This window comes from Orbicella faveolata, unplaced genomic scaffold (assembly GCF_042242905.1).
Source record: "Orbicella faveolata isolate gen_17 unplaced genomic scaffold, um_ofav_v1 contig_48, whole genome shotgun sequence".
Lineage (NCBI taxonomy): Eukaryota > Metazoa > Cnidaria > Anthozoa > Scleractinia > Merulinidae > Orbicella > Orbicella faveolata.
In genome coordinates, this window is record NW_028301578.1 from 10881275 (window position 1) to 10907500 (window position 26226).

Sequence of the window (26226 nt, forward strand, 5' to 3'; positions counted from 1 at the left end):
AATTGAGCATGCGCAGTTGACGAGCGTCTTTGAGTCACTGTTTATAATTCAGTTCAACGATGGTTGGTAGAAATTGAGATGTTTTATCCTTTAAATCAAGCTTCTTGATTGTCCGGGAATGTCGAATCTTCATCCTTTGCGAAATTCCTTACCTCGTAAAGGAAGGCATTGGTCGCAAAACGTTCACGAATGCGTCCTTCTTCGAGGTTCCACTGGGAACTTTAACTTACACATCGTTGGTGGTGCAGAAAATGGCGAATTTATCTGCATCGGGGAAGTCAGACAAGATAGACTGAGGTACAAACGGGGAAGGATCCATCAGGGAGACATCGTCTTGGAAATAAATGGAAAGCAAGTTGCTGGATATACTCAATTCGATGTTTTGCCTTTGATCAAGAGTTCGAATGAAGCTGTAACGCTACACACTGTTAAACAAGGTAGGGATTAATAAAATGTTTGCGCAAACATGCAAAGATACATCTCTTTAAAATATCTTTTACTTAGTTTACAACCACCATAAGTGTTAACCACAGCATATATCAATCTTAACTGGTGGATTCTTGTAACACGAGACACTGAATGAATCGTTGATACCGTTAGTTTAACGGAATCCCACAGTCCATGTCTAATAAAGTTTAATTGGAATGTAGGATGAAATATCTTTCCGATGGCATCACGCACTCACGTCGAAGGAATGCTATGAATTGATTTTATCTGAATTTAAACAGTTAAATTCAACCCGTGTATCATTATTTATGGTGTTAAAATCATTACTTGTGATTTGATAGATTGAAATCTTATGCTTTGTTTGATCAAGGTCTTGTAAAAAAAGTGATGATTGCATATAATATTTCGGTCTGAGGTGTCGCTAATATAATGAAGGTCATTGAACTCAGTCTTCCAATCCAGGTTTGACAATGTGCTGCAACAAAGAATAGTTTAACTATGGGAAGTTTCACTAACTTCTTTCAAGGGAGTTGAACTTTTGCTACATAAGTTGCTAGTAAGAAAGGAAAACATTAAAAATATGGCAAAGGTTGTGATCCAAACTTATATTATGATATTGTAGACATCTCATTGTTGTTGAATGGTCTTGAATATCAGTATTATTTTTTTAAAAATCATTATTTCCTTACTTAGTAAGATATTATTGTGTAAATGTAAGCTCACATAAAGCTTGTAACATGTACATTTGGGTATCAACTAGCCCAAATGACACTTCTACTATTAGATTACAAAGCAGAAAGCATTTTATATTATTTTAATTTCAAGATGAATTAAACTGTGATTGTAGCGGGAACTATTGAAACCATTTATTCTACCATTGTTAAAATTTGTTGTTTTTGATCATAAGCTGGCTGTATAATGTATAGTGCATCTTTCTAAACATTGATGACCAGGCGAGGACACGTTAATCTGTTTTTCCACTTACTTAAGTCAACATACAACCAGTAATTTAATTCTTTGGAAAGTGCATGTGAATGATCCAATCTCTCTAGATTTGTTTAACTTTTAGAGCATAAACAATGCTACAAATGGCATTGACATTAGTGAGTAAGATATTTATTTTCGCTTGCAAGACTACACTGCCAAAAGTGTGAATTTTTATAAACAGTGATTAAGGCTATCAATGTCAGGTTTCCTTCCTATCACTTTCAATTTTCCTTGTGCAAATAATTCAAGAATCAGGACATCAACAACATACAATACTCTCCAAAGCAAACTCTTATATGTAGCTAAATGTACATGTAATTTAGGCTAAGTTAAACACGAAACAAGATTGTTGGCCAGCAGTCTCCCCCGGAGTGAGTATCGGATGGATGGGGGATTTTGCAGGGGTGCCTGTATTTTTCATCTCAGCTTCGGATGTCAAATTATTCAACGTGACTTTCACTGCTGGACAGTTCTCGTTTAGCTTTTCTTCCAGCCCACCCATCCCCCTTTGTGTTGATGGTAAGTATGTGGTAAGTATCCTGTGTTTCCACTGTTTTTTTCAGTGTGACAGTGCCTGGTGGTTGCCGCTCACACGGTTGTCATGGATACCCCTACACATACACTAGTTTACTCTTGGGCTCCACCATCCTTTCAGGCTCCATTCCCCAAGCTCATTGATTGTTGATGAGTTTAAATTTTGTTCATCTAAGTTGCATCAGCATTCAGGGAAGCTAACCATAAATTTACACACAGTAATTTTTTTTGGCAGGAGACCAAATCACAAGGGACTTGCAGAATTATCTCTCCACGAAATTTGACAAGACCTCCATTGACAGTGAATTACAGCAAACTATACGAGAAAACCTCTACAACAGGACAGTACCTTGTGAGTAGCTAAGTTTCTCTGTTGCTAAATTGTGTTGTAGCCATTGCTGTTATGCTAGTGCTTGCTTTCCACCATTAATGTGCTCGCCTCCCACCAATGCGCAAGGCTCGGTTCAAATCCTGGAGCCAGCATCATATGTGGGTTGATTTTGTTGGTGCTTCTTGTCCTTGCTCCGAGGGTTTTTTCCAGGTTCTCCGGTTTTCCTCCAGTAGAAGAGCATCAGTGTGGGGATGTGCCACTGGAAGTTCCTATTTATTATATTTTATTTATTTTATGCATTTTAGGCATGTCAAGAACAAATTACATATATGCCATTAGCAACTCCATAGAGAAGTCTACCTTTAATGATAAGTGACTGATTACGTAATTAGTAGAAAAAGCCTAAATTGTGCAAAGTGTTGCATGCTTTGCCTTCACTTTCACATATCCTCCCCGGGCTGGATTAAGGGGCCAGGGGGCAGATTGGATGGCTAACCATCCGTCTTTTGAACTTGCAAAAAATTGAAAAATTGAAAAAGATTGTGAATATTATCATGACAGAAATAGAGGTTTAAAACACACACTGGACAGGTACCTCCAGGGTAGCTTTATAGTTAATGTTTGGGCTCCAGTTTGAGCGGAACGGGTTTGAGCCCTCAGCAAGGTTGCTGTGTTCTTGGGCAAGACAGTTAACTCTCATAGTATTTCTCTCTCCCCAGGCTGTAGAAATGGGTGCTGCCAAATTTAATATGGTGGGAATAACATTGTGATGGGCTAGTGTCCCATCCAAGGGGGAATAAAAACACTTTGAGTTTCTTCATGCAACAGACACTGAAGGTAAAAAGACCTACCTAAAGGGTACAATTTGACCGCATGTGCAAAAAGCTTACTGTACTGATTGTTTTGTCAAGGTCAAACCTAGAACTTCTGACTACCTTGAGTATCGGTGGCACTATAACAAGTAAAGTAATTGAAATAAAATCTTGTTTTGAGCACATGCGTAGTGTATTCTCTTTCCGTGTCCAACATGTCCCCACCATCTTGTAAACACGAAGCTTGGTAGCCCCGCATTCAAGACTTTGTGAAAGATTGGGGAGGAAAATTTTGGTCCAGGTCTCTCGCAAAAAATGATGACCGGCTCAGTGAAAATCTTATCCAAGAGACTATTTTCTTAGCTACAACCCTGCTCATACATATGATGTTACACAACAAAGGATGTATGAGATTTTTACGTGACTCAAGTAGTACGTACTGTACATGTACAGTGTATGAGCATGCATATGCCATAGTAGCTGCATATAAAAAGTTGTCTAAAAAGGTAGATATTAATAGATTTGAATTGATGATATTATTACATATTGCCCCACAGGCACAACACGCTCACCAAGAAATGGTGAAATACCAGGGGTAGACTATGTCTTCCTTTCTCTGGAGGAGTTCATAAAATTAGAAAGAAGCGGCAATCTCCTTGAGAGCGGAATTTATGGAGGGAATCACTATGGTACTCCAAAACCTCCAAGGGAACCCCTGCCGCCTGATAACATGATATATGTACCAGGCAAGAGTGACACAATGAGAAATGGAGGAAGATCAAGATCAGAAGACAATCTGGGACCACTTCCATCCAACTGGGAAATTGCTTTCACTGAAGATAATGTCAAGTATTTTATAGAGTAAGTTTTACTTATCGGTACATGATGACATCTTACTAGAATTGTACAACTTAGCTTGAACTTATCCAGCTAGTGGACCACATGCACACAGCAGATCATGTTGACTTTGTGTGAAGCAGGCGTGCACAAAGTAATAAGATCCATAGTTCCAAATATGCACAGGCCACTAATTAAAAGTGATGTTTTTGTGGAGTAATCAAGAGGCTGGGCAAATTCATTTTCTATATACAGGCAGTCATATTTTTGGTTATTAGGCAAAATATTTTTAATTATCAAATATAATCAATATTAAAAATTATTTGTATTTTTGGCTGGTGAATGTGATTCACCACATAAGAGTGATGTCAGAGACACTTGTAGCAAGATGGTCTCTGATAGTCATGGGTTTGAATCTACACCATGCTTTTTCGCAGAGTTGACAATGTGGTGCTTACAGAACACCAAAAAACCTGGATGGCAATGATTGGGGCGGATCTAGGGGAGGTTTAGTAGGGGGGGGGGGGAGGGGGGGTTGAACTTAATTTTTTTTAAAAAATTGAGACATTATAACATGCTGACTTGGTTTCAGAATTCCAGAAATCCTATTTCTGAAGACCTCGATTTTAAAAATGTTCCGGAACCCACTACAGCTAACAGGGGACCACCTTCAACAGTCCTTATCTTGAGCCCCCTCCCCTCCCCCTCTAAAATCCTGTATCTGCCCCAGAGTGACTTGAAAGATTATCATCTGATGATACAATGTAGCTTCTAGCTGAACTCTAAATCCCTATCCCTCTGCCCCAAAGAAAACCACACCTTTAGTTTCACCAAGTCCAGCATGTTACATATTTCAGGCTTAGTATTACTAAATACTAACTATCAAGGCTTACATGTAGTATTACTAAATACTAACTATCAAGGCTTAGTATTACTAAATACTAACTATCATTAACCGCGCGGCCATGGGCCGAGCGCGGTTCATGGTTTACCCGTGGTTTTTTTTTTTTCGACTTCGGTGCGAGCAGACCCAAGCTTCCACTCGGCCAAATTTTGAGTCAGGCAACCTGTGATGTTTACTCGCCAAAAGCTGTTGAAACAATAAATCTCATCTTTCGCGGGAATAAATTAAAAACCCAGCGCTCGTCAAAAATTATATTTTTTCACCAGAAATTTAGCTCGGAACATATACATATTTATATTTGTTTGAATCGTCGATGAAATGACCTTTTCCGGATATTTTTTCCTTCGGGGTCAACCGAACCCTCAGATTACAAAATCACGCCGAACCCACATGTTGCAAAAAAATCTCTTCAAAACCCTGACTTCGAAGCGATATAACACTTCAGCGTTAATAGCTACCACACATCGGCAGGCGGTAAATCTATTCCTTAACAATCCAGCTTTATCGTGTTAAAATTTCAGCGAAATCGAACAAAACCAGAATTAATTAGAATTTTTTTGTGACCTCACTTCCCAGACTTGTCCTAACAAAGGAAGCAATGGTCGCCCATAGCAACTGAAAAACACGAACATAACAAAGCCGACGTTTTGGCCAAAAAACTCCACAATTATCGCCTGAGAGTTTAAACTTGAATGGGAACATCTTTTTCGAACCTTTTTCAACTGATTTAGACGAAAGACTGGCCTCGGCGGGCTACAAAAACGACAAAGAGAAAAAACAGAACAAGACAGCAGAACAAGCCGATAATATTTCATCGAGTGGCTTTCAACACGAAAACGAAAATACAGCTTACTTCTGGATAAATTCAGCCTTAGAAGCCAGCAACCGGTCCCAAATTACTTTCTGTATCCTTACAAATGTCCTGATTTCCATCTCCGAAAGATTTTGCCCCAATTTTGAGCAAATAAACATTTCGCCGGCGGCGACCGCCATTACGGTGGCTTGCATACTAAATTAGCTAACTTAACAAAATTCTCCCGAGGGGGGGGATACGACAAATTCGGTGAGAATCAAAAGTAACGCCAATTTTCTGTCACGTTTTCAATCTGTGGTCACTGGAGTGACCAAAATCGATACATCAGTCGGGATAGGGTTTTTTTATGACTTGTGTGACTACTTTGCTAGCCCTTTACTCGTGGAAAACACCAATTAAATTTAATCATGACTTTTAAGAAAGAAAGCTGTTGTTAATAGTGTTATTATTGTGTCGTTGATATCGTTCATGCCCATACATATCCCGAAGAAAGTTCTAGATTAAGACCATTAAGTCATCGGAGATTTGTCAACGGCTACCACTGATGGTGCAATAATACAGTTTGTGTTGATCAAGTGATGTGATGTCTACAGTAAGAAAAGAATCATCAATGACTGCTTTGGAATGTGCACTACGTTCCGACGGTAGTGCTAAGCGAACAGTTCAATTTTAAAAGCGCGGTTATAAGATCTAACAGATCTTCTTGTTTTGTTATGTACTTGACTTACTCTAGTCACAGCACTGGTACGACTCAATGGGTTGACCCAAGATTGGCGCAGGTCAAGAAGGCTACAGTTGATGAGTGTGACGATGATGGTAAGTGTGCAACTGCCATTTATTATTCCACAAAGAACCTTGTTGTTGAGCAGTCGGCCTTTTGTACTGCACTAGTTGCCAAATTGGCGACCTGTTCGTAAAATTTAGTTGCCAAATGTCACTTGCTATGGGGACAAAAATGGTTGCAGCTTGGAGTGCTACATTTGCAGCATACATATGTATTGAATATAAATTATAAATGGATATTAAATAATGATTAAATTTTTATTTAATTAACTAAATGCCCATTTGTTTGCAGAGTTACCATATGGATGGGAAAGAGTTGAGGATCCAAAGTATGGAACATATTACATAGAGTAAGTGTGTGATGCGACAAAAGATGCTGATCTTGAATCCAGTTCGCAAGAGAAATACCATTGACTAAGTGGTTAGCACAATGAATTTCATGAATATTTGTTTGGTTTGATTTATAGCCATGTCAACAGAAAGACTCAGTTTGAGAATCCTGTGCAAGCACGCAGACGACAGAGTCATTCAAGTAACATGTCATACTCTACTGCACCCCCGCCCCATGAAGGCCCGCCTTCATTTCAGTCAGCAGCGGCGTTGGCCAAAGCACAAGAAGCAGAGGCTCAGTCAAGGTCTGTGTGATCAATATTAACAGTAATATCTCCTTACATTATCGAGTACATTGTTAAGCAAACAAGTGATTAGAATAACAAAAACTGTTAGATATAATTATGTTAATGTAGATGTTGTCTTGATATTCTGGCACCAGATTTACAAAGCTTTCTTAAGTTATGGTGATGGATGTAATAAGAAAAATGTTGACCACTCAGTGGCCGGGGCGGATCTAGGGGGGTTCTCTAAATTAAAAAATGAAACATTATGACATCTTTACTTGGCCTCAGAATGCTGGAAATCCTATTTCCAAGGACCTCAATTTTAAAAAATTTTTCCAGGGAAGATGCCCCTGGAACCCCCTTGGCAGTCCCCTTCTCAAATCCCCTAACCTAAAATCCTGTATCTGCACCAGAGCAGGTTTACAAAATTTTTAATATCAAAATTTTGTGCTGTTTTAGATGTTTTCTAGTATTTAATTCGCAAACCTGTTTGCTCCCTAGGTGGCCAGAAGTGGAGTTTTCTCAGCCATCTCCTCCAGCATACTCAGATGACAGCTCAAACCATCATCCTAGAACTTACCCGTACTCCATCGATGGTAAACAACTGCAAGGTGAGGTTATAACAACAGAACTGCACAAAGGCTTACGTGGGTTTGGCTTCACTATCGTGGGTGGAGATCAAGTCGGAGAACTGCTGCAGATCAAGAGTATTGTACCTGATGGTGCTGCTGCAAAAGACGGCGTACTGAGAATGGGTGATGCTTTGACGAAAGTGAATGGAATGTCTGTGTTGTCCCGCAGTCATCAAGATGTGGTGAGCATGTTCCAGGCCATGCCATCAGGAGAGAGTGTTGAGTTGGAGGTTGTTCGCGGATATCCATTGCCCTTTGACCCTGATGATCCCAATGTGGAGACAATCGGCTCCTATACCGTGGTGCACGGACCGTCCCCTGGCTCAGAATCACCACTGCCACGATCTTCAGAAGAGAACAGCCCTGTGTTTCCAACCTATCCTCCACCCCATGGCCAGGCAATGAATAAGTGGAGTAGTTCACAAGGTACATGTATGGTACAAACCATAAACCTGTTTGTAACCTGAATATAGATAATATTTATGTGGTCAGTATTTACAATGTCGTCCGAAAAGATTGAAGGAAACTTTCACATATAACAATCTGAAAAAATAGGAAATATATCTTTGCATCCAACTAAAAAGTTATGATTTTTTTTGGACTAGTGTGGACTATTAGTAATAACCAAGGGGTTGGGGGAAGTGACAATTCCCAAAAATTGTGCATGGGTAAACTTTCAAAAGGAAAATACTGTGTGAAGCAAATGTTGCCATACATATATGTACTATGCATGCCTGACAAGTTGAAAACAAAAATCGTAATTTTTTTCATGTACCACCTCTCACTTGAAAAGAGCAGATTCTTATTTAGAGCAGATGATGGTGGTGTTGATCATCTTTTACTGCCTCTGTAGATGTCGTATAGAGCTGAAACCCAAATCACTTATTAATTAAAACAATTTAGTACCAATTCTTTAATACCACATTTCTGTCAAATAAATGCCAATGTCTTCCAACAGTTTATTTTCATATGAAGAGGTTGGATTATAAAAGTGAACTTTTAGATCACCACTGCATTGAAAGAGGCTATTTCTTTTCTAAATCTCTCCTTCAGAGCCACCAGAATCTCCATTTGCCCCTGCCGCCCACACAACATCAGCCTTCCCACGCACATCAACAACTAACACTCTTCCACGAAGCTCCCCAGAGCTTCTAACGGTCCCAGTGGTGAAGGGTCCAATGGGGTTTGGTTTCACCATTGCGGACAGTCCATATGGGCAAAAAGTGAAACAGATTTTAGATGCTCCTCGTTGTCAAGGACTACAAGAAGGTGACATCTTAGTGGAGATAAATGGGCGAATGATCCGGAGCTGTACTCACAATGAGGCTGTGAACATCCTGAAGGAATGCCCTAAGGGACAAGAAGCATTTATTAGAGTTCAGAGGGGAGGTAAGTCCCACGAACAACTCTAGCCTTATGGCAAGTCTGTTGTTTTGGAATGCAAGTGTTGTGTAACTTCTGGGCATGACAGTTTACTCTCACAGTACTTCTCTCTCAGCCAAGGAGTGCAAATGGGTACCTGTGAATTGTTAAGGCAACCTGACCAGGCTGCAGTTGACAGACATTCCATTCATGGAACTAGTACACTGTAGTACCCCTGACTGCTCTCCGCTACAGAAGCTGGTTTGACATCCAAAATTGACGCGTATGTCTGCCTCACCCCTGACCCCTCCCCCTCTCCCTCTCCCTCCCCCTCTCCCTCCCCCTCAACCCTCCCTTGACCACCCCTTAGTCTGACTTCCTGGATTCCTTGTGGTATAACTATTTCAACTGGGCCACTTGGAACAAAATTAGCCAGTCAAAACATTACAATACATGTAATTGAGAACAATGGGTGACCACATTTGTTGTGAACGAACCAATAGCGTTAAAGAATACAATACTGCTACTAAAAACAACAGTTTTTGAAAACTAACAATGTTGCAAACCTCTCAGGAAACTTTGTAACTTTTTTACTTTTTCGTTTGGGTGGTAATTCATGTTAGGCAGTTTCCACAACAATTTCAGTTTGACTGTAGTAACCTCTCTATGTTGTGATGAATTTAACGTTAATTAAATCATTTAATTACAGGAATTCCAACACCACTGAGGAACAGCCCTGCATTTGGAAGAAGAGAACAGGTAACTAAACTGCTTGATTGTTAATCAAGTGGAGATTTCCGAGTTACCTTTTGCCTGTGTCAAAAGAGTCTTTGTGCAGAACCATTCATAAGAAAATGTGTTCCCCTAAAATTTCATTTTCATGCAAATCAAACTCATTTTCATATGAAAGGTTCTGTGCTAAGACTCGTTTTGAAACAGAGGCACAACGTAACTCGGAAGTTATGGCCTATTACTCTGCTGGCAAGATAAATCAAGAAATGTTTGTTTTGTTTTGTTTTGTTTTGCAATGAATTTCTGAGCTTATCACGTACAGTAGCTGCACACTAACATCTGATTGGTTGTTATGTGCGCGCGAAAATTCAAACTTGAGCAAGAGCCAATCAGAAAAACCACAAGGAGTGACATCATCCGTATGGCATGTTTTGGCCTGAAAAGGAAAGGAAGAATTGAGTGAAATGCAAGGAAAAACATTTGTGTCATCAGTCTAGAATTGTTTTTACTCATCTTTTACCGTTGTTTTCTAGGAGCCTGAGCCTATCGTTTCGAGAGTTGCCCGTCCAAAGTCCACCCCCGTGATGGGTTCAAACCACGTGGGGTACAGGCAGGTGGAACATGGAAGCACGGGGAACCTGGCAACTACTGGAGAAAGCACAAGAAACCAGGAGACTGGGTACGAGAACCGAAGGCTTGGTCAACCAACTTTGGACAAAAGTTCTGAGGCCTTGTTCAATTCTTATCCTTCACTCAAAAAGGCTGTTGCTAATGCGGCCAGGAGGTAAACTTTTAAATGCTTTTGTTCGGTTACTGGTGATAGCTAATTAAAATAGTTAACAGCGTGAATGTTTAGAAGTACCTTGAGTAACTGTTAGTGACTTACTTTTGAGCGGTACTGTACTCTCAAGATCATAATAGGCTTTGCTAGCTTCGTAGTCATTTTTTCGTTTTCAATTTTGACTGAAAGATTGGAAACCGGTTTTTCAGGTCAATGGAAAACTTGAATATACCTGAAGTGGAGCCTCCCCCGGCAAGTCCAGACGACATTAATTTCACTGTTCACCTTCAGAGAGGCGAGATGGGCTTTGGCTTCCGTATTATTGGCGGTCAAGAGGAGGGGACTCAGGTAAGGGGGGAAAGCGGTGAGGGGTACAAATGCTGTTATGTTAAAGAGTAAGAGAGATCGTCTCCAATATAGGCTCTATTCTCAAGGTAGTCCCTTAAATTATTTCAAGACATAGTACCCAATGCTCCCGCGGATTATCTTACCGCGCGCGATTCGTGGATGTTTTCGGGGAGTATGAAAGTGCATGTAAAGTCGCTTGGGCTGTTCACGTGGGTAAAATTTGCGTCACAGGATTGGCTACCTTTAATCCTGATTAGGTACAGTATAGCTACAGTTACAGAGTTTTTTGTCATTTATCCAGTGCTCAGAATGGATTAGTCTCCAAACACGTTCTTTTTCCTCCCGTTTTTATATCAAAGTGTCATTGCGTAACGCGCGAATAGGCCATTCCCGAGTTGCCTTTTTCCTCTGTGTCAAAACGAGTCTACGTGTGAAACAATTCATATGAAAATGAGTTCTGCCTACAGGTTCATTTTCATGCAAATCAAACTCATTTGCATAAGAAAGGTTTTGCACGAAGACTCGTTTTGAAACAGAGGCACTCCTCTGAAAGAGGTAACTCGGCGTATTGGCGAGCGCAAACCACTCTTAATTCCCCCGCTCGGCCAAGTTTTTTCTCAAGGTAAGTCTATATATGAAGTGTCTAATATCCTTGAAATTAATGGTGTTTCTTTCTATAGGTGGCCGTAGGTACAATCGTCCGGGGGGGACCTGCCGACCTGAACGGTGATCTCCGGCGTGGGGACGAAATTCACTACGTGGATGGAATGAACGTAATTGGATCCACACACCGCCGCGTGATCTCACTCATGGGTAACGCCGCTTTAGCTGGTGAGGTCACATTGGGTATCCATAGAAACCCCGCAAGATCAGAAAGTAAGTGATTTGATCAACTTTTAGTTTCTCCTTATCTTGTTGATACATTTTCAAGTAAATGGTGATGAGAATTAAGGAATATATCAATAAGACTTAGGGGATATGATCTTGATGAAACGTTTAATTCTTTGATCTGTCATTAAAACAAGCATTTGGCATTATATGGGGAGAATTGGGATTTGAAACGGTCCTGTTACATTTGGATCCTTTAGCTTCGAATTCTCGTTGTCGTTCTAAGAATCTGGACAAAATAAAATTTCACACAAACAGAAATTTACTTTTTCCTAAGAACATTGCATAGTTTAAAACGTTTGTTTTGTTTGTCAAAACTATTTGTATCATCAAGCTAGTGCTTGCCAATTTACCTTACTACAATTGTACCTTCGATTGAAAAGAAATCTTTCTTTCATATCAGTATATCGATTGTGAATTGTAACTACAATTCACACTGTCGAACCTAAATTATTTAGTTCCTTTAGATTCATATTTCCAATGATGTTTATATCCACATTCTCGATTATCTAGACTACGTTGTACTTTTAGGAGTTTAATTTTATCAAAGTGAAAATTTATAATCGAGACTTGACAAAACTGTTGTAAGAGTGCAATCCGTTTAACAATGAAGTCCGCTTATAGAAGATTTCAAAATGTAGCGTTTGAGATCTCAATAGAGCTAGAAACAGTGTAGCGCCTCTGTAATAATATTGACAGTTCAAAACTGATTGTTTTCTTGGACGCTAAGACTGATGAAAATGTCGATACGTTTCAGGACTGCTGTGATTTTTCCGTTGATGAAGGGACAGTAGACTTGAAACGTATGGACTTTTTTACTAGTATAAACGCCCGAAAACACGCAATTTTGAGCTGACGAATTTTTTAGTATTTGATTTGTCCTCCTGCGGAGGTAACTTATTAAGGATAGATGTTAAACTTAGTTAATTATTTTAACCCTCCGATCATTGCTTCCGAAGGATTGTCGTCCTCGGGTATGATGCGTCGTTCCCGATCGGCATCATCGGAACTCTCCGAAGGGGCCCTGGGGGGAATCAAAGCTAGGGAGGGGTCGAAATCCATGGGGAATCTTAACCAGTACGGGAGGAGACCGTACCCCGATCAGGAGGAAACGTCTTCAATGCGGAGCTTTCATTCTACCCCTGGGGATATCTTGACGGCCGGTGGGAAGTCATCTCAACGGAACAGGAGCGTGAGTGAGAGTGACGCAAACGCTGAGCCCCAGGGCCCCACGTACTATCGCGACATCACACTGGAAAAGGAAGACAACGAGTCGTTTGGTTTTGTAATCTTGTCATCAGTTCAGAAGACTGGACCAACCATAGGTAAGGCCTGGCTCACAAACAACGACATAATCGCTTAGGACTAGTCCACACTCGCGACATAACGACATAAACGACAGAATGACATAACGCCTTAATTGCTTGTGTCAATAATGTGAACAGCGACATGAAAACAAGGAAAGTCTTTTTTCCTGATACCGTTATGTTTATGCTGTCATGTCGCTATTATGTTGCTATGTCAGTGTCTGGATGTTCACACTGCAAACATAACGTCCATCTTATCTCGTTATGTCGCTAGTATGAACTAGGCTTGAGAAATAATAATAGTAAAAAATAAATAGTAAATAACATTATTCAAGTGTCAGATGTATTTAGCACTGTTTTGTACTAATTTGGGATACTGTAAATAAATAAACATTACAAATATTGCAATTAAGGACCCCAACTGGTAGGAGGCCAACTAGTTGGCTATTTACACAACGCGGTCAAGGAGTTGAACTCGAGACTACCGAGAACAAATCCAGATAGAAGTAGGGTGGAGGGGTGGTGGAGGATTTGAACGAGGACCATCCACGAAAACCAGCACTCCGTTTCCATTTTGATCTTGACATACAAACATTTTACATCGATTGAAGATTGAAGCGCAGCCTGGATGAGGCATAATCGAGATTACGATAAAAACGTTCACTGGCAAAAGAATTTCATAAAAGAACTTGAGCTTTCGGCTGTCAATCTGCAGCCTTCGACGGATAAAAATGAAATGCAAAATGATAAATACTATACTATACTATACTATACTATACTATACTATACTATACTATACTATACTATACTATACTATACTATACTATACTATACTATACTATACTATACTATACTATACTATACTGTACTGTACTGTACTGTACTATACTATACTATACTATACTGGTATAGTATTCTTTTTAAATAATAGTCACCAATTTACACATTTTTACTTTGCTTTTGTTCTTATTATTTTTATCTCGCCTTTTCTTGCATATATTTTTCATTTTGCATTCCATTTTTTATCCGTCGAAGGCTGTAGATTAACAGCCGAAAGTTCATGTTCTTTTGGAAATTTTTAAGCCAGCGAACGTTTTTATCGTAATTTTGATTTTATATCGAGTTCATCAGAGCTCTTCTATGGGTTCTGTCCTCGTGTACCGGTTGACAAGAACCGATACAAAAGACCCAACAATGTTCAACAGCTAAACAAAGGTTCGTAAAGAAAGGAGTACAATGGTTATTCCCTCTGTGTACCGGTACACCAGGACACAACCCTTCCATGTTTCACGGGTAAATAAATCTTCTTGTTATACCTCCCAGCTCAAATACGTTTTTCGATTGGAGGAGAATGTGTCACGTGTCGTGGGTCAAAACTCACTCACTCCCTAGGGCGAACAAAACTCACTAACTCCCTAGGGAAACAACAACTTGAACTTTCGACTCGCACGTGGTCAGGTCGTGCTCCTTGAAACCGCGGCAAATTTGTGAGCCAGTCGGTGTCAAGCAAACGATTTCTTCGCAGTTTTTCTCTATTTTTAAGTTGGGAGGTATAACAAAACACTTAATGACTGGTCCCCCGGGAAACAGTGAGTTTTGTTTCCCCTAGACCTCAATGTTCCCCTCGGCTCCGCCTTGGGGAACATTAAGGGTCTCGGGGAAGCAAAACTCATTGTCTCCCTTGGGGCCAGTCATTAAGTGCTTATTGTTCTGACATTTAAGTTTTTCAGTTTTGCGGGGATCAAAGGTACCTTCCGATCACGCCTTAATCACGTGTCTCTTGTTTGTTAACAGGTCGTATCATTCAAGGCAGTCCTGCCGATCGCTGTCGTCAGCTGCACGTGGGCGATCGTCTCGTTGCGGTAAATAACGTCAGTATTGACGGTGTACATCACAGTGATATTGTGGACACTATTAAACAATCTGGAAGAACTGTCACGCTTAGAATTGCTCAGCAACCTCCATTGGGTAAATACTACTTTTTATATCATGTCATAGAAAATACAGCCAATCAGAATACTCTCTTGTCTATTCGACGGTATTACATGGAACCTTCCCATCATGCTCCGCGCGTATGTTGCATTGGTTGTGTTGACCACTGCATTTTCTGTGGCATTGAAAATAGTCATAAAACACTCTCTCGTAGTACACCAGGGAATATCCTACTTGTCACATATCTCTTCCTTGTATACACACCAGCCCTTAGGCGAGAGTGTGTACCGAGAAAATTCAAGTGACTCGTGGGATATTCCACGATATATCACGAGCGAGCGTTCCATAACTAGTATTTATGTGGCTATTTACAACTACAATATGTGGCCAATTTTTACGAGAATTAGACGCTTTCTTTCTTGCGCAAAATTTGAGACCTAAGCTAAATTTGTCACCCACCCACCCATCCGTCCCTAAATTGATCAATTTGTGTCTGTATCTCTATAACTTTTTGATTACTACAATTGCAGGCTCGGCCCGAGGAGGGGAGGGGAGGGGGTGTTTTTTTTTCTGTTTTGATAACTAGGATATCTTCAACACGAAAGAGTTGTTAGTCTCGTTTAGTTTTGTCTAGGATTTTAGGATAGCATTGCGAGTGTCTACAAACCACTCTCTAACCTTTGAATAGAGAGATTTCAGGCTTTCGAGTTCTAGGAATTGTCTTCGCTGATGAAATGTTGTTATGAGTTAACTGATTAACTGGTCAACTTTGGGGTATGCTGCTGCAAAGGAATGGAATGAACTCCCCAAAGACCGGCGTGCTTTTAGCACGCTAGGAATTTTTAAAATTAAAACTTTTACCTTTTTAATAGAATTAGATAAGGCACAACACAAATGTAGTGCATAGGTTTTTGTACATATTTAGTAGTTTTTTATTTCACTTTTACCTTAACTTCTATTAAAAGTGAATTGTATTTTATGTACTGGTCACCGGTTCATACCAGCGTCTTTATATTGAATTCCCTGATCTTTTTTCTTTTTTTTTCAGTATAAATAAATCTTTTATTATTGTTATTTTATTATTATTATTCGTGGCATACTGTAAATATCTCGCTCGTGAATTGATTTTTCATTATATATTCCCTAGCCTAAAGGTTATTGTTGTTATCTATGCCGAAAGTTCAGATCATTCGGCCAATAATTTGCGGTATATCACAAGAGAGCAGTCAATTTCTTTGATTGTATCCTCCTTGTCAATCATTTACAGTGGTATGGACTTTGAAGACATTTTTGAACGCTAGCACCACGTGATTCGTTTATTTCTTGGTTTGTTCTTTTACGCAGATAACACTGAAGCTAAAAAATTATCTCGAATGGTAAGTAAACAGTTTATTACATTGTAAAAGTACCAACAATTTCTTAGAGTAAGAGTATTAGTTTGAAATGGTTTTAATTTAGAGCTCGTGTCCCGCCTGGTTATCAAAAGTTCTCCTCCTTAATTTCTTTATTACATGCACCAAATGCCACCAAATATACAAATAAATTGGAAGAAAAGACTCTACAGAGCGAAGCAGACAAGTATTTGAGAGAGGAAGTACAGGATTACAAGGATAGGAGTGGATTACAGTTTGTCAAATTTGATTTTGTGACAGGTTGCCAAGAAGTCAAACTTGCCAGTGTAGTAAAATTTGAAATCTCTTTGTCATTATGTGTTTTCTTTTTCGTTGATATTTCCTGACTTTCACGAAATATTCGCGTTTTTTTTTCCTTTGTATTGCAACACAATAGAGCAAGATGATGGCGAGCTCTAGGCAATACTTATTTAAACGCGATATAACAGCCGTGACGGTTAAAATGTTTTCATTCATTCGTGCTATGAAGTAATGTGTTATTCTGTGCCGTCTTACATAGAGTGTACCGGACATTGCTAAAGCAAGTAACACTTATGAAAGTGAAAGAGACGGACGAAGAGACGCTGACCATTGGAACCGGGACAGGCCATACTCGGAACAGGTAGAACACAGTTCTGCTAATGTTGATTTGACTTCGTGAAACACTTCTAAATAAATTGCTTAAATGAGGATTAACCTGCCATAGTAGATTTCTTCTTAGCGTAGAAAGCAGACTTTGAGAAAGTTTACACACTTTCTTTTTTATGAGAATATAATTTATAAGTCTAGAATATCGAGGCTGAAATTTGCGAAATTTAAAGAATATTTTAAGAAGAAACCCGAGGCGAAGACTCTGAAAAGAATATAATTTTGTGCGTTGAAAATATGTAAATACAATAAAAAAGAAACGTATAAAATTCTTCCCTTCTTTAAACAGCAAAACTAGCCAAAAAACAAGAAAAACATCACTAGCCGTATGTTCGATGCTAGTAACACTTCTGCGAGAAGTTATGTGCGTCATATTAGACTTTAACGCCCGCAGGCTGGCTCCAAAACTACATTCGAAAACAGAAATGTCACGCGCTATAATCTAAGAATATTCGCAAGAATATTTTCAGCTTAAAATCGGCAGAAAAATAAGAATATTCAGCCTCGGACGGAAAAACAATACTCTCATTAAAAAAGATTGTATTAATCGTCTTATAGGAACGGACTGAAAATTTCCTGATTACTTTGCCCTTTTCTTTGCCAGGTTTTGCCGGATCGTACAAGAGATGAAAGCCGTTTCCAAAGCTATCCTAGAACACTGAATCACAATTCGGATATTCCTAAAAGAAACAACACTTACGGAAGTGATACAAACACTAGAAGAGACGCTGACCAGTGGAATAGGGATAACGCATATTCAGAACAGGTAGAAAAAACAGTATTTTAATTCTTGATTTTACTTCGTGAAATACACTTTATTGCGTTAAAGAGATAAATTAGTATAATTTAGAAGAAATTAGTATAACTTAGTATAAATTAGTATAAGTTAATATACATTAGTATAAATTGACTTTTTGGAAGGGAATACAAGTTGCATGTTTACTTTGTTCTTTTCATTACCAGGTTCTTCCGGACCGTACAAGAGTCGAAAGCCGTTTTCAAAGCTTTCCCAGAACACAAAACCACAATTCACAACTACCGCCAAAAGTTCCCCCTAGAGTCGCCCCCAAGCCCTCGCGAGAAAGAGTGCTCATGGCACGAAAAGAAAACAGTGTTAATGCCGTTAGAAGCGACATACGCAGAAGATCGAACCCTGAAATTCCCTCCAGACCACCCCCACCTTCCCAGAATTACTCGGGAGGGATGCGAGATGAGCGAGAGTCGAGGTTCCAGACAATGGAGGTAGAACTGGGTCGAGACCACCAAGGGTATGGGTTCAGTATCAGAGGAGGAAGAGAGTTGAACCTACCGATATTTGTATTGCGCATGGCTGAAGGAGGTGCAGCTGAGAGAGATGGCAGGCTCAGGGTAAGTGAAGAAGTTCAAAATATTTGTATTGTGCAAAGTCACATCTTTGTTTGTGCATTACGCCCATTGCCATGATCTCAATGTCTTCATGCTGTTTTGTTTTTCTGTCGCACGTTCCTCTAGGTGGGAGACGAGATTTTAGAAATCAATGGAAGGAGTACAGAGAATATTCCACACGCTGAAGCAATAGCCCTGATCAAGAGCGGCGGCAACAGAGTTCGCCTTTTGATTCACAGATCTAACAAACCTGTTTACCACGGTAAGCCTTATGAATTTGCAGTCAGCGGTAAAACATTTTGACTAAACTTCACTCTGAACTTGAAACGTTTTCTTGCCATGACGACAGATGGAAGTGTGATGGATAACGCGCCGGCCTTCGGATCGAGCGGTCCGGGTTCGAGCCCTGGCTGGGGTCATTCCGTTGTGTTCTTGTGCAAGGCAATTTCTCTCACAGTGCCTCTCGTAGACCAGGAGTATCAGAGGTGTCAAAAAGTCCTTTCGTGAGCGTCGTATATGACATGTCAAAACAAGGTAGTTTATAATTATGGGAATTTTAGGAAATAAGGGAAACAAATGCAGTTAAAACGTCTTTTCTTGTGTGCCCAGGCCGTCTTAAAGCGGTTTCCATAAGTTTTAGATTCGCTGTTGTTATATATCATTCCCGAGGAATAATATATAGAGGCTGAATTTTGGAGAGCGTGGAAAGGTATGTTATTGTATTTCTTCCCCGTATTTTCGACTACTGAATAAGGCCCGGTCCACAACTATCCGGATATTTTTAAATCCGCGACTTTTTCTTTCTGGAGACGGCTTCCGTCCACACGCATCCGGCGAATTCGGCAGCGAATCCGGATATATTTGCTACGTGTGGACAGGGAAATTTTTGAATCCGGAAAGAAAAATTTGCGGATTCAAAAATATCCGGATACGTGTGGATGGGGCCTTAGTTAGTTGCATTCCCATACAAATTCGTGTTGTCTCGCATTATCATATAACGAGGCTTGCGTAACACGCTCGCGATACCTGACGGCAAAAATGTTTAGGAAATATGACAAAAATGCTGGAGAGTAAACTACGATGAACTAACAGGGGGAATAGAAATATTCCAGAAGGAATAGAAATACTCCTGGACGTTGTAACCTGCACAAACCTTGGATAAGCCTAAGTATCGAAAGTCGCGTGATTGCCACTCTGTCGTCACGTGGTTGTCGCGTGCTCGTCTCACGTGACATCAGGCCTGATTTGTTTCGTTTCTTTTTATAGATGGTATTCCAAATGGCGGACAGAGCATTACAAAGGGCGGAAGCCTACCGCGGGCGACCTGGAAAAATCCCTCTTACAACACCATGTACCAGTAATGAATAGTCGCACGACGTAATTTTTCACTTGAGCTGAAAATCGTGCAAAATTGTTTTCGTAGATAAAACTATTTTATGATACCTTAAAGTTTTTATGGTAATTGTAAGTTGATAATTTCCATATCTTATTAGATATTTTATCATAGATGGGTATTTTCGGCTGTAAATTCGTGATTTGTCGCCGATTTCTTGACCGGTAGATATTCCCCGTATTTAATTGTGATATTTTAACTGCTCTGTACATATTTCATAACATACTTTTAATCTTTGACCATACGTCTTTAAGACACTTTGTGTATACATTGGTGAGGGATTTGCCTTCGCTGTGTATTTTGTTTGTCTTTTTTTAGCAAAAGAGTTTTCAATTGAGGACCCGTTGTTTAAGGAAATAGTATGTGAGAAATTTGCTGGCTTCTTTTTTCACTTTTTGGGCCATCACCTCTTCAATAAGCCATTTCCAAGTTACCTTTTTACTCTGTGTCAAACCGAGTCTTTGTGCAAAACCAGTCATATGGTAATGTGTTTCGCCTACAGGTTGGCTTTGATTCAAATCAAACACATTTTCAAAAGAAAGGTTTTGCACAAGGCCTCGTGAAACAGAGGGACAAGGTAACTCGAAAATGGCCGATTGATTACTAATCTTCTTTGTCTATATTGAAACTTTTGTATAGTCTTTAGTTTAAATCAACGCCCAAAGTATGTTTAAGAAATGATTTTTCCAATAATCATTTGCTTTTGAGCGTGCGGCGCATTCCAACCTCGTTGCTGAGTAACCGTTTCTCCCCCCTCCCTCCCTCCCTCCCTCCCTCCCCCCTTCTTCTCCTCCCCTTACCCCCTCTCCCCCAACTATATATTTTGTCGTCCAAAATGGTAGCATTGTTCGATTTTACGGAAGATCGCAAACTAGAGGTTGAAAACATGTCGGTTGATTACTATTATGTTAACTAAATGTAATAAATATAGACAGTAATATGATTTTAAACGATTTGGGCTGAGAAAAAGGTCTGTGTGAGTGATTGATTCCAGCTTGTTTGCACACATTACTTAGTGAAGTAGGCTAGTTTATGAGGTCGTTATTATGAGTTCTATTAAATGATTGAGGCATGATAACAAGCGAACCACTTGAGGAACGACAGAGAGCGGACGTACTTGAGACGGTTGAGCAGGCGACTTGCGCATAAACCGACACGGAGCCGAAGCGTTCCGAGAGCATTCGGGGAACATTCGGGTTGCAGTCGCACCTTCGCAGTTCAAACGTCTCGTTTTCGTGTGATTTTGCGTGATAACCGCTGGAGAGCAAGCTCATGTGCGGACTTGGTTTTGCCCCAAGAGCGCCTTTAATGCAATTTAGGGTTTTGTTTTTCGCTTTTTTTCTTTTTACGCCCTACGTGTTTTTTTCTTTTTTAAATAAAATAACCGCCAGCGTAGTCATGCCCTTTTATCACCAATATTAAACAAGTTAAAACAAGATTAAGATTGTTTAGTGAATTAGTGCATAATTAATTCCAGGTGTGGTTTATTAGTTAACCAAACAGTATTCTTGATATGGGCATGGTATAATTGGTTGCTTGCACGATGATTTACCAATCAGATCTGGCTTTACATGCTGACTATTTTATAATGTGTTATCATGCCTTGGGGTTGATTTGTGCAGATATTAGGGGTTTGTGGTGCCAAGATTTACAATTACACCAATTACAGATAAATAATTATGATATTAGGAAATTACAATATTTTAAGGGAATTTTATGACATACTTTATGTTGTTCATTAATTGTGGAATGAGGTTGGTAAATGGAATATTTCACGACTAATTTTAAGCATAGTGTATGACTGGTGGATTTGCAGGCATTTTCCGACGGAGTGAATGTAAGCTAATTAGATGAAATATGAAGTAATTAATTAATTGATGCATTTAAAGCGATATTTTCAATGTAAGGATTGTTAAAACTTTTTACCTTTACAATGTGTAGTATACCTACACGAGAGAAGATGAAGAGTGAGAGTTAATTCACCATATAGGCCTTATTACAAGTTATTTTTAGATATGGTACCAGTTCCGCGGATAACGTTAGCACGCGTGTTGCGTAGATGTTTTCGTGGAGCACAAAAATACGTGCTTAGTAGCTTGGGCTGTCAACATAAGCAAAATGCTTGTCACAGAATTTGCTTTTTCTAGACCCTCTTGAGATTTCTGAAACCCGGCCTATTTGAAGGGGTGACTCTCTGTTACCCTTCATGCTCTCTTGCCTACATAATAACCGTAGCACAAGTAGCCAAATAGGCCATTTTATAGTTGTGTGCATAGTTACCTGGCCTATGAATGCAAGCGAGGCTGGAGGTGACCTTGCTTTGATACAGACCTCTCTGCTTTTCTCATCTAAATGCAAACTAGTTAACATAAAAACAACTTGATTTGCACAATAAAAGAAGTGAGGTCTGTATCTAAAAGAGGTCACCTCCAGCCTCGTTGCCATTCAAAGGCTAGGTCACTGAGCAGACAACTGTGAAATGGTCTATTGTGGTCTAGCGACGGGATGTTTTTTGTGTTTTCTATAGTTCCAGGATTGTCATAGAATCCCCGTGTTCACATATGCAGTTGTAAATTGTAAAATTGAATATTTTAGTGCCAGCTAATAATTTCTGATAAACGATTGTACATGCATACTTGTTAAAAATCAAATAAAGAAACCGTTCACATAGTCGAGCGTGTCGGACAGTTGTAAGATCGAGTATCATACCCGCAAGGAAGTCGAAAGAAAATTCAGTATTTATGCATGACTCGATTGATTATTTTAGTGCTGTCTAAATACGTCGACGATATTTGTAGACAATTCCATTTTGGAGATTAGATTTTTAATTAATACCTCAGGATTAAGCACGCGTAAACAAACATTTGCAGCATTATATTAACACTATCTTATTACAAAATAGTCGCTATCACAATTGAGGTCACATTTACTTAAAATGTTTTCAAAAAGGAATATAGCAATAGAATGTTTATTTTCCATCACTTCCATCGCAGTCTTGCTGTGCGATTAAGTTATAAATTCTCTTTAAAGAAGATCACTTGTATTTTTAACGTCGGTTCTGGGAATTGGGTCGTTGATCAAGGAAATTTATTCTAGTCAATAATTTTCTTAATTCTCATCACCTGTCGTCTCGACAGTGTGTTGATATTGTAAGGAAAAATTAGATTTTAACTGAATTCTAAGAATTAATCTAAGGATTATTTTAATTTATTAAGGGCGTATGATCGTTTGCGTAGCTGCAACTATATTAACAAATTAATACTTCGGAACCAATTTTAAATTATGTTTTCCTTGACGCTGAAAATTCTTAAACATGTGAAATTGAAGAAGGAAGCTAGAAGCTCGTACAAACTCTCTTCAAATGTACATAATTTTTTAAAAATTTTCGAGCCAAAAAGTGAATTATAGTGAAGTTCGGCCTTTAGTTGTAGGAAACATTTAAATACAGGCATCTCATTGCTTAATTCTTTCTCGACAGAATGTTTATTTCAGATAAATCAATTTTATAAACAAACTTATCAAGTATTTATTATTCTTATTAGATTCATAAAGAAAATTAGCACCTTTGCAAATATTATAACCAGTTATTGTGACATTTTCTACTCGTCCTCGCATTCAAAGACGTCCTTGAAACAAAGGAGAAGACATCGCCGGTCAACCCATATCCCATCACTCGAAAATGACATCGTTCTTGGTAAAACCCGCCCTTCTTGCATTCTTATGCTGGCAGATATTTCAAGGTGAGGTTTGAAAGTTATATTTTTTTTAAACGTGTTCATAGATTCATAATTCTAAAACTTCACTGCCGGGAATTTTCCTTTTCTTCCACGTTTCGTAAGCAACCACAATTCGGAAGATGCCATTCTTTTCTTCATGCATTTCAGTAAATGTATCTTGAAAACGTGTCATAAGACGGGTTGTAGCGCAAAATTCAAAATATCTTCTACTTTTCTGTACGTAAATCAACGTAAAAAATAAAATCAAAAATTTCTTGTCAAGACATTGTACATTTGCGGTTGCAACGCTTTCCTTTTTTTAGGTAATAAGCCTCGTTGCCTTGGCTGACGGGTTTTTATATATAGAAAACGGATTGCATTTAAAAATGCAATTATTTATTCGCGTTTATTGCTGCACAGGAACACAAAACGTGCATTTTCCTTTCTATAAGGAATCCCTTTTTAGTTAATATTCTTAAGGTAATTCCCTTGAAATTCTTCTACTATCAAACTTTTTTTGAAACTTGGCATAATTAACATTCATGATATGAACATTAAAAAAATGCAATAAAAAAATGGGGTCGCCGTGATTGTTTACGCATCAGCAGGCTCTTAAAATGGGGTATTTTTACTGGTTGCGCGTTAAAATTTCGAATCACCTTCAAACAGAAATAAGGCTTGTTTACTTGAAAGACACACAATTTTATCTTGAAAGTAAAGCTTCTTTTATTCACATAAGTAGTATTGCTTCATTTAAGCCGTTTTTGATTGCCTGGTTGTGGGAATATTGCACCTTTTCGGACAGTTCCGTGGTTAGCTTGAAGTCCTCGCCTTGGCCAAAATACACCCAGTACGGAACTATTTTCTAAAAAGAAAAATCATGTTCTACTATCAAACTTTTTTTCTTACTCAAATATGTTCTTTATTTGACTGTTCTTAGCAAATACCTGAAAAAAAAAAAAAAAAAAAAAAAATTCCGGAGTCACCCTGCTCGTTTAAGACAAAAGGAGCATTTATTTCGCTATCGAGCTTAGTTTGAGGGAAATCTCTTACGTTTTGTACGCGCACGCGCTCATGTGTGCGCGCTAATGACGCGAAAATCGTGCGCAGTAGGGATGCGCAATGCAATACTAAGGAATCACCTTAAGTAGTAACATCCCTAGTTTATGTACGGTTTAATATTACTTCTTTGTGAGTTTTCTATCTAGAGAAGCTGAAAAGATTTCAACTGCTAGTTGAGAACGTTCAAACTTTTAACTTTGAGCTGAAAAAAATGACTCAAATAGCTGATAGCTGAGAAATGGGCTGAAATTTTAAGCGATAGCTGAGAATAGCCGAACATTAAATAACTGAGATTCCATCACTACCTTAAGACTCACTTTTCAATTTGGAAAAAAATCCAGACTTGAATTCACGACCCTCCGTGATCTACCCGGACGCTCTAACCATTGGAGCTGCCTGAGACTCTTTGGTAAGCGAGGGTGAAATGAGGGTCTTTGACTGAAACCGCATCGCGTTTTTTTCTTTTTTTTTTTTCCGAGATGATGTTAATTCTAAATTAAAATTCCTTATAATGCTCACTTTGAAAGGTGGTTGGTTGTATCTTTGGTATTCCATAATGTGACTGCGCGGTGCAGTTCATGATTTCATATGTCCCAAGTCATCATTTGGCTGTGTGACTGCGCGATGCGGTGTTAGTCAAAGACCCACATTTCACCCTTGCCTCCAGTAGCTCAATGGTTAGAGCGTCCGGCTAGATCACGGAGGGTCGTGGGTTCAAATCCCATCTGGAATTCGGATATTTTTCCGAGTTGATGTTATTTCTACATTTAAAATTCCTTATAATACTCTTCAATTCGAAAGTAATTTTGTACATCATAAAAATTCCTTAAGATATTGTGGCATAGCGTAATATTTAATAAGTTCTGTTGTAGACGAGTTTCACGTTAAAGATGCTGGGTCATATAAGTCAGTGAACTTGATTAGAACTAAGAGAATCTTATACGATCTCGATCTCGATGTTTCAGCTTGATGTAACTCTTCCTAGATTTAAAATATAAGTCTCACATTGTTTGAATTTCTCTAAAGGCGAAGCTGCTTGGTATCGAATCAACTATGGTCACCATCCCGTATGCTTCGAGGCCAGAAACAACCGTCCAGGTCACGTGATATACCGAGGTGCGCAAGGCATGCTCGTCGGTGCCCTGAAGCTTGTTTACAGAAGCGGCGAGGTGAGGTGCGTCTCTGACGTCGCCTATAACAGCCGCTGGGGTTGCCATGGTTACAGCTCCTTTAAGGCATACCCTTTGAACGTCATCATAACCGACAGACACGACAACGTGATATTTCCCCTGCAGCAGTTTATAAAGCACGGATCAGGATTGTGGTACAACATGCCCGTAGTGGACGATAAGCATTCTGACGAGCTGGTCTTCTCCAACTTTGACTACCCGCTGTATCTGCACCCCTATATGGAGCTCAGGGTCTGGTTCGGCGAAGACTTGAAGAACTGGGCCGAAAGCGATAACCAGGGCAGAGTGTGTGTTGATGTTTTCGCTTACGTCATCGGGGACATAGGAGCGAGTGCCGGAGGGTCTCCCGGAGGAGGGACCTCAAGAGCGCAGGCCCTGCTGAAAAACCTGAAAACGAGCCTGAGTAGCATCAT

General features: G+C 39.4%; 3 protein-coding genes across 3 annotated transcripts in view; 2 read left to right on the forward strand and 1 right to left on the reverse strand.

Annotated features, from left to right (window-relative positions):
• Positions 1 to 24: 24 nt before the first annotated feature.
• On the forward strand, positions 25 to 22515 carry LOC110042906 (membrane-associated guanylate kinase, WW and PDZ domain-containing protein 1-like). The gene is made up of 20 exons (XM_020748289.2): positions 25 to 437; positions 2204 to 2320; positions 3669 to 3972; positions 6400 to 6482; positions 6742 to 6799; positions 6917 to 7084; positions 7568 to 8124; positions 8752 to 9087; positions 9770 to 9819; positions 10326 to 10576; positions 10783 to 10921; positions 11602 to 11797; positions 12769 to 13134; positions 14911 to 15084; positions 16393 to 16424; positions 16960 to 17061; positions 17692 to 17853; positions 18051 to 18455; positions 18579 to 18714; positions 19719 to 22515. Exons 1-20 carry the CDS (start codon positions 119 to 121, stop codon positions 19811 to 19813), a joined length of 4050 nt encoding a protein of 1349 aa, XP_020603948.2. The 5' UTR covers positions 25 to 118; the 3' UTR covers positions 19814 to 22515.
• A 923-nt stretch (positions 22516 to 23438) lies between these two features.
• Positions 23439 to 26226, forward strand: part of LOC110042910 (uncharacterized) — a 2915-nt gene continuing 127 nt past the window's right edge. Inside the window, exons 1-2 of the mRNA XM_020748294.2 lie at positions 23439 to 23585; positions 25650 to 26226. The exon at positions 25650 to 26226 is cut by the window's right edge and continues 127 nt beyond it. Coding sequence (XP_020603953.2) covers positions 23525 to 23585; positions 25650 to 26226 — 638 coding nt within the window. The 5' untranslated portion in view covers positions 23439 to 23524. The remainder of the gene's footprint in view (positions 23586 to 25649) is intronic.
• LOC149096503 (uncharacterized) overlaps positions 24263 to 26226 on the reverse strand; it is a 26415-nt gene continuing 24451 nt past the window's right edge. The window contains exon 8 of the mRNA XM_089280748.1: positions 24263 to 26226. This exon is cut by the window's right edge and continues 2709 nt beyond it. The gene's annotated coding sequence lies outside the window, so the exon portion shown is untranslated.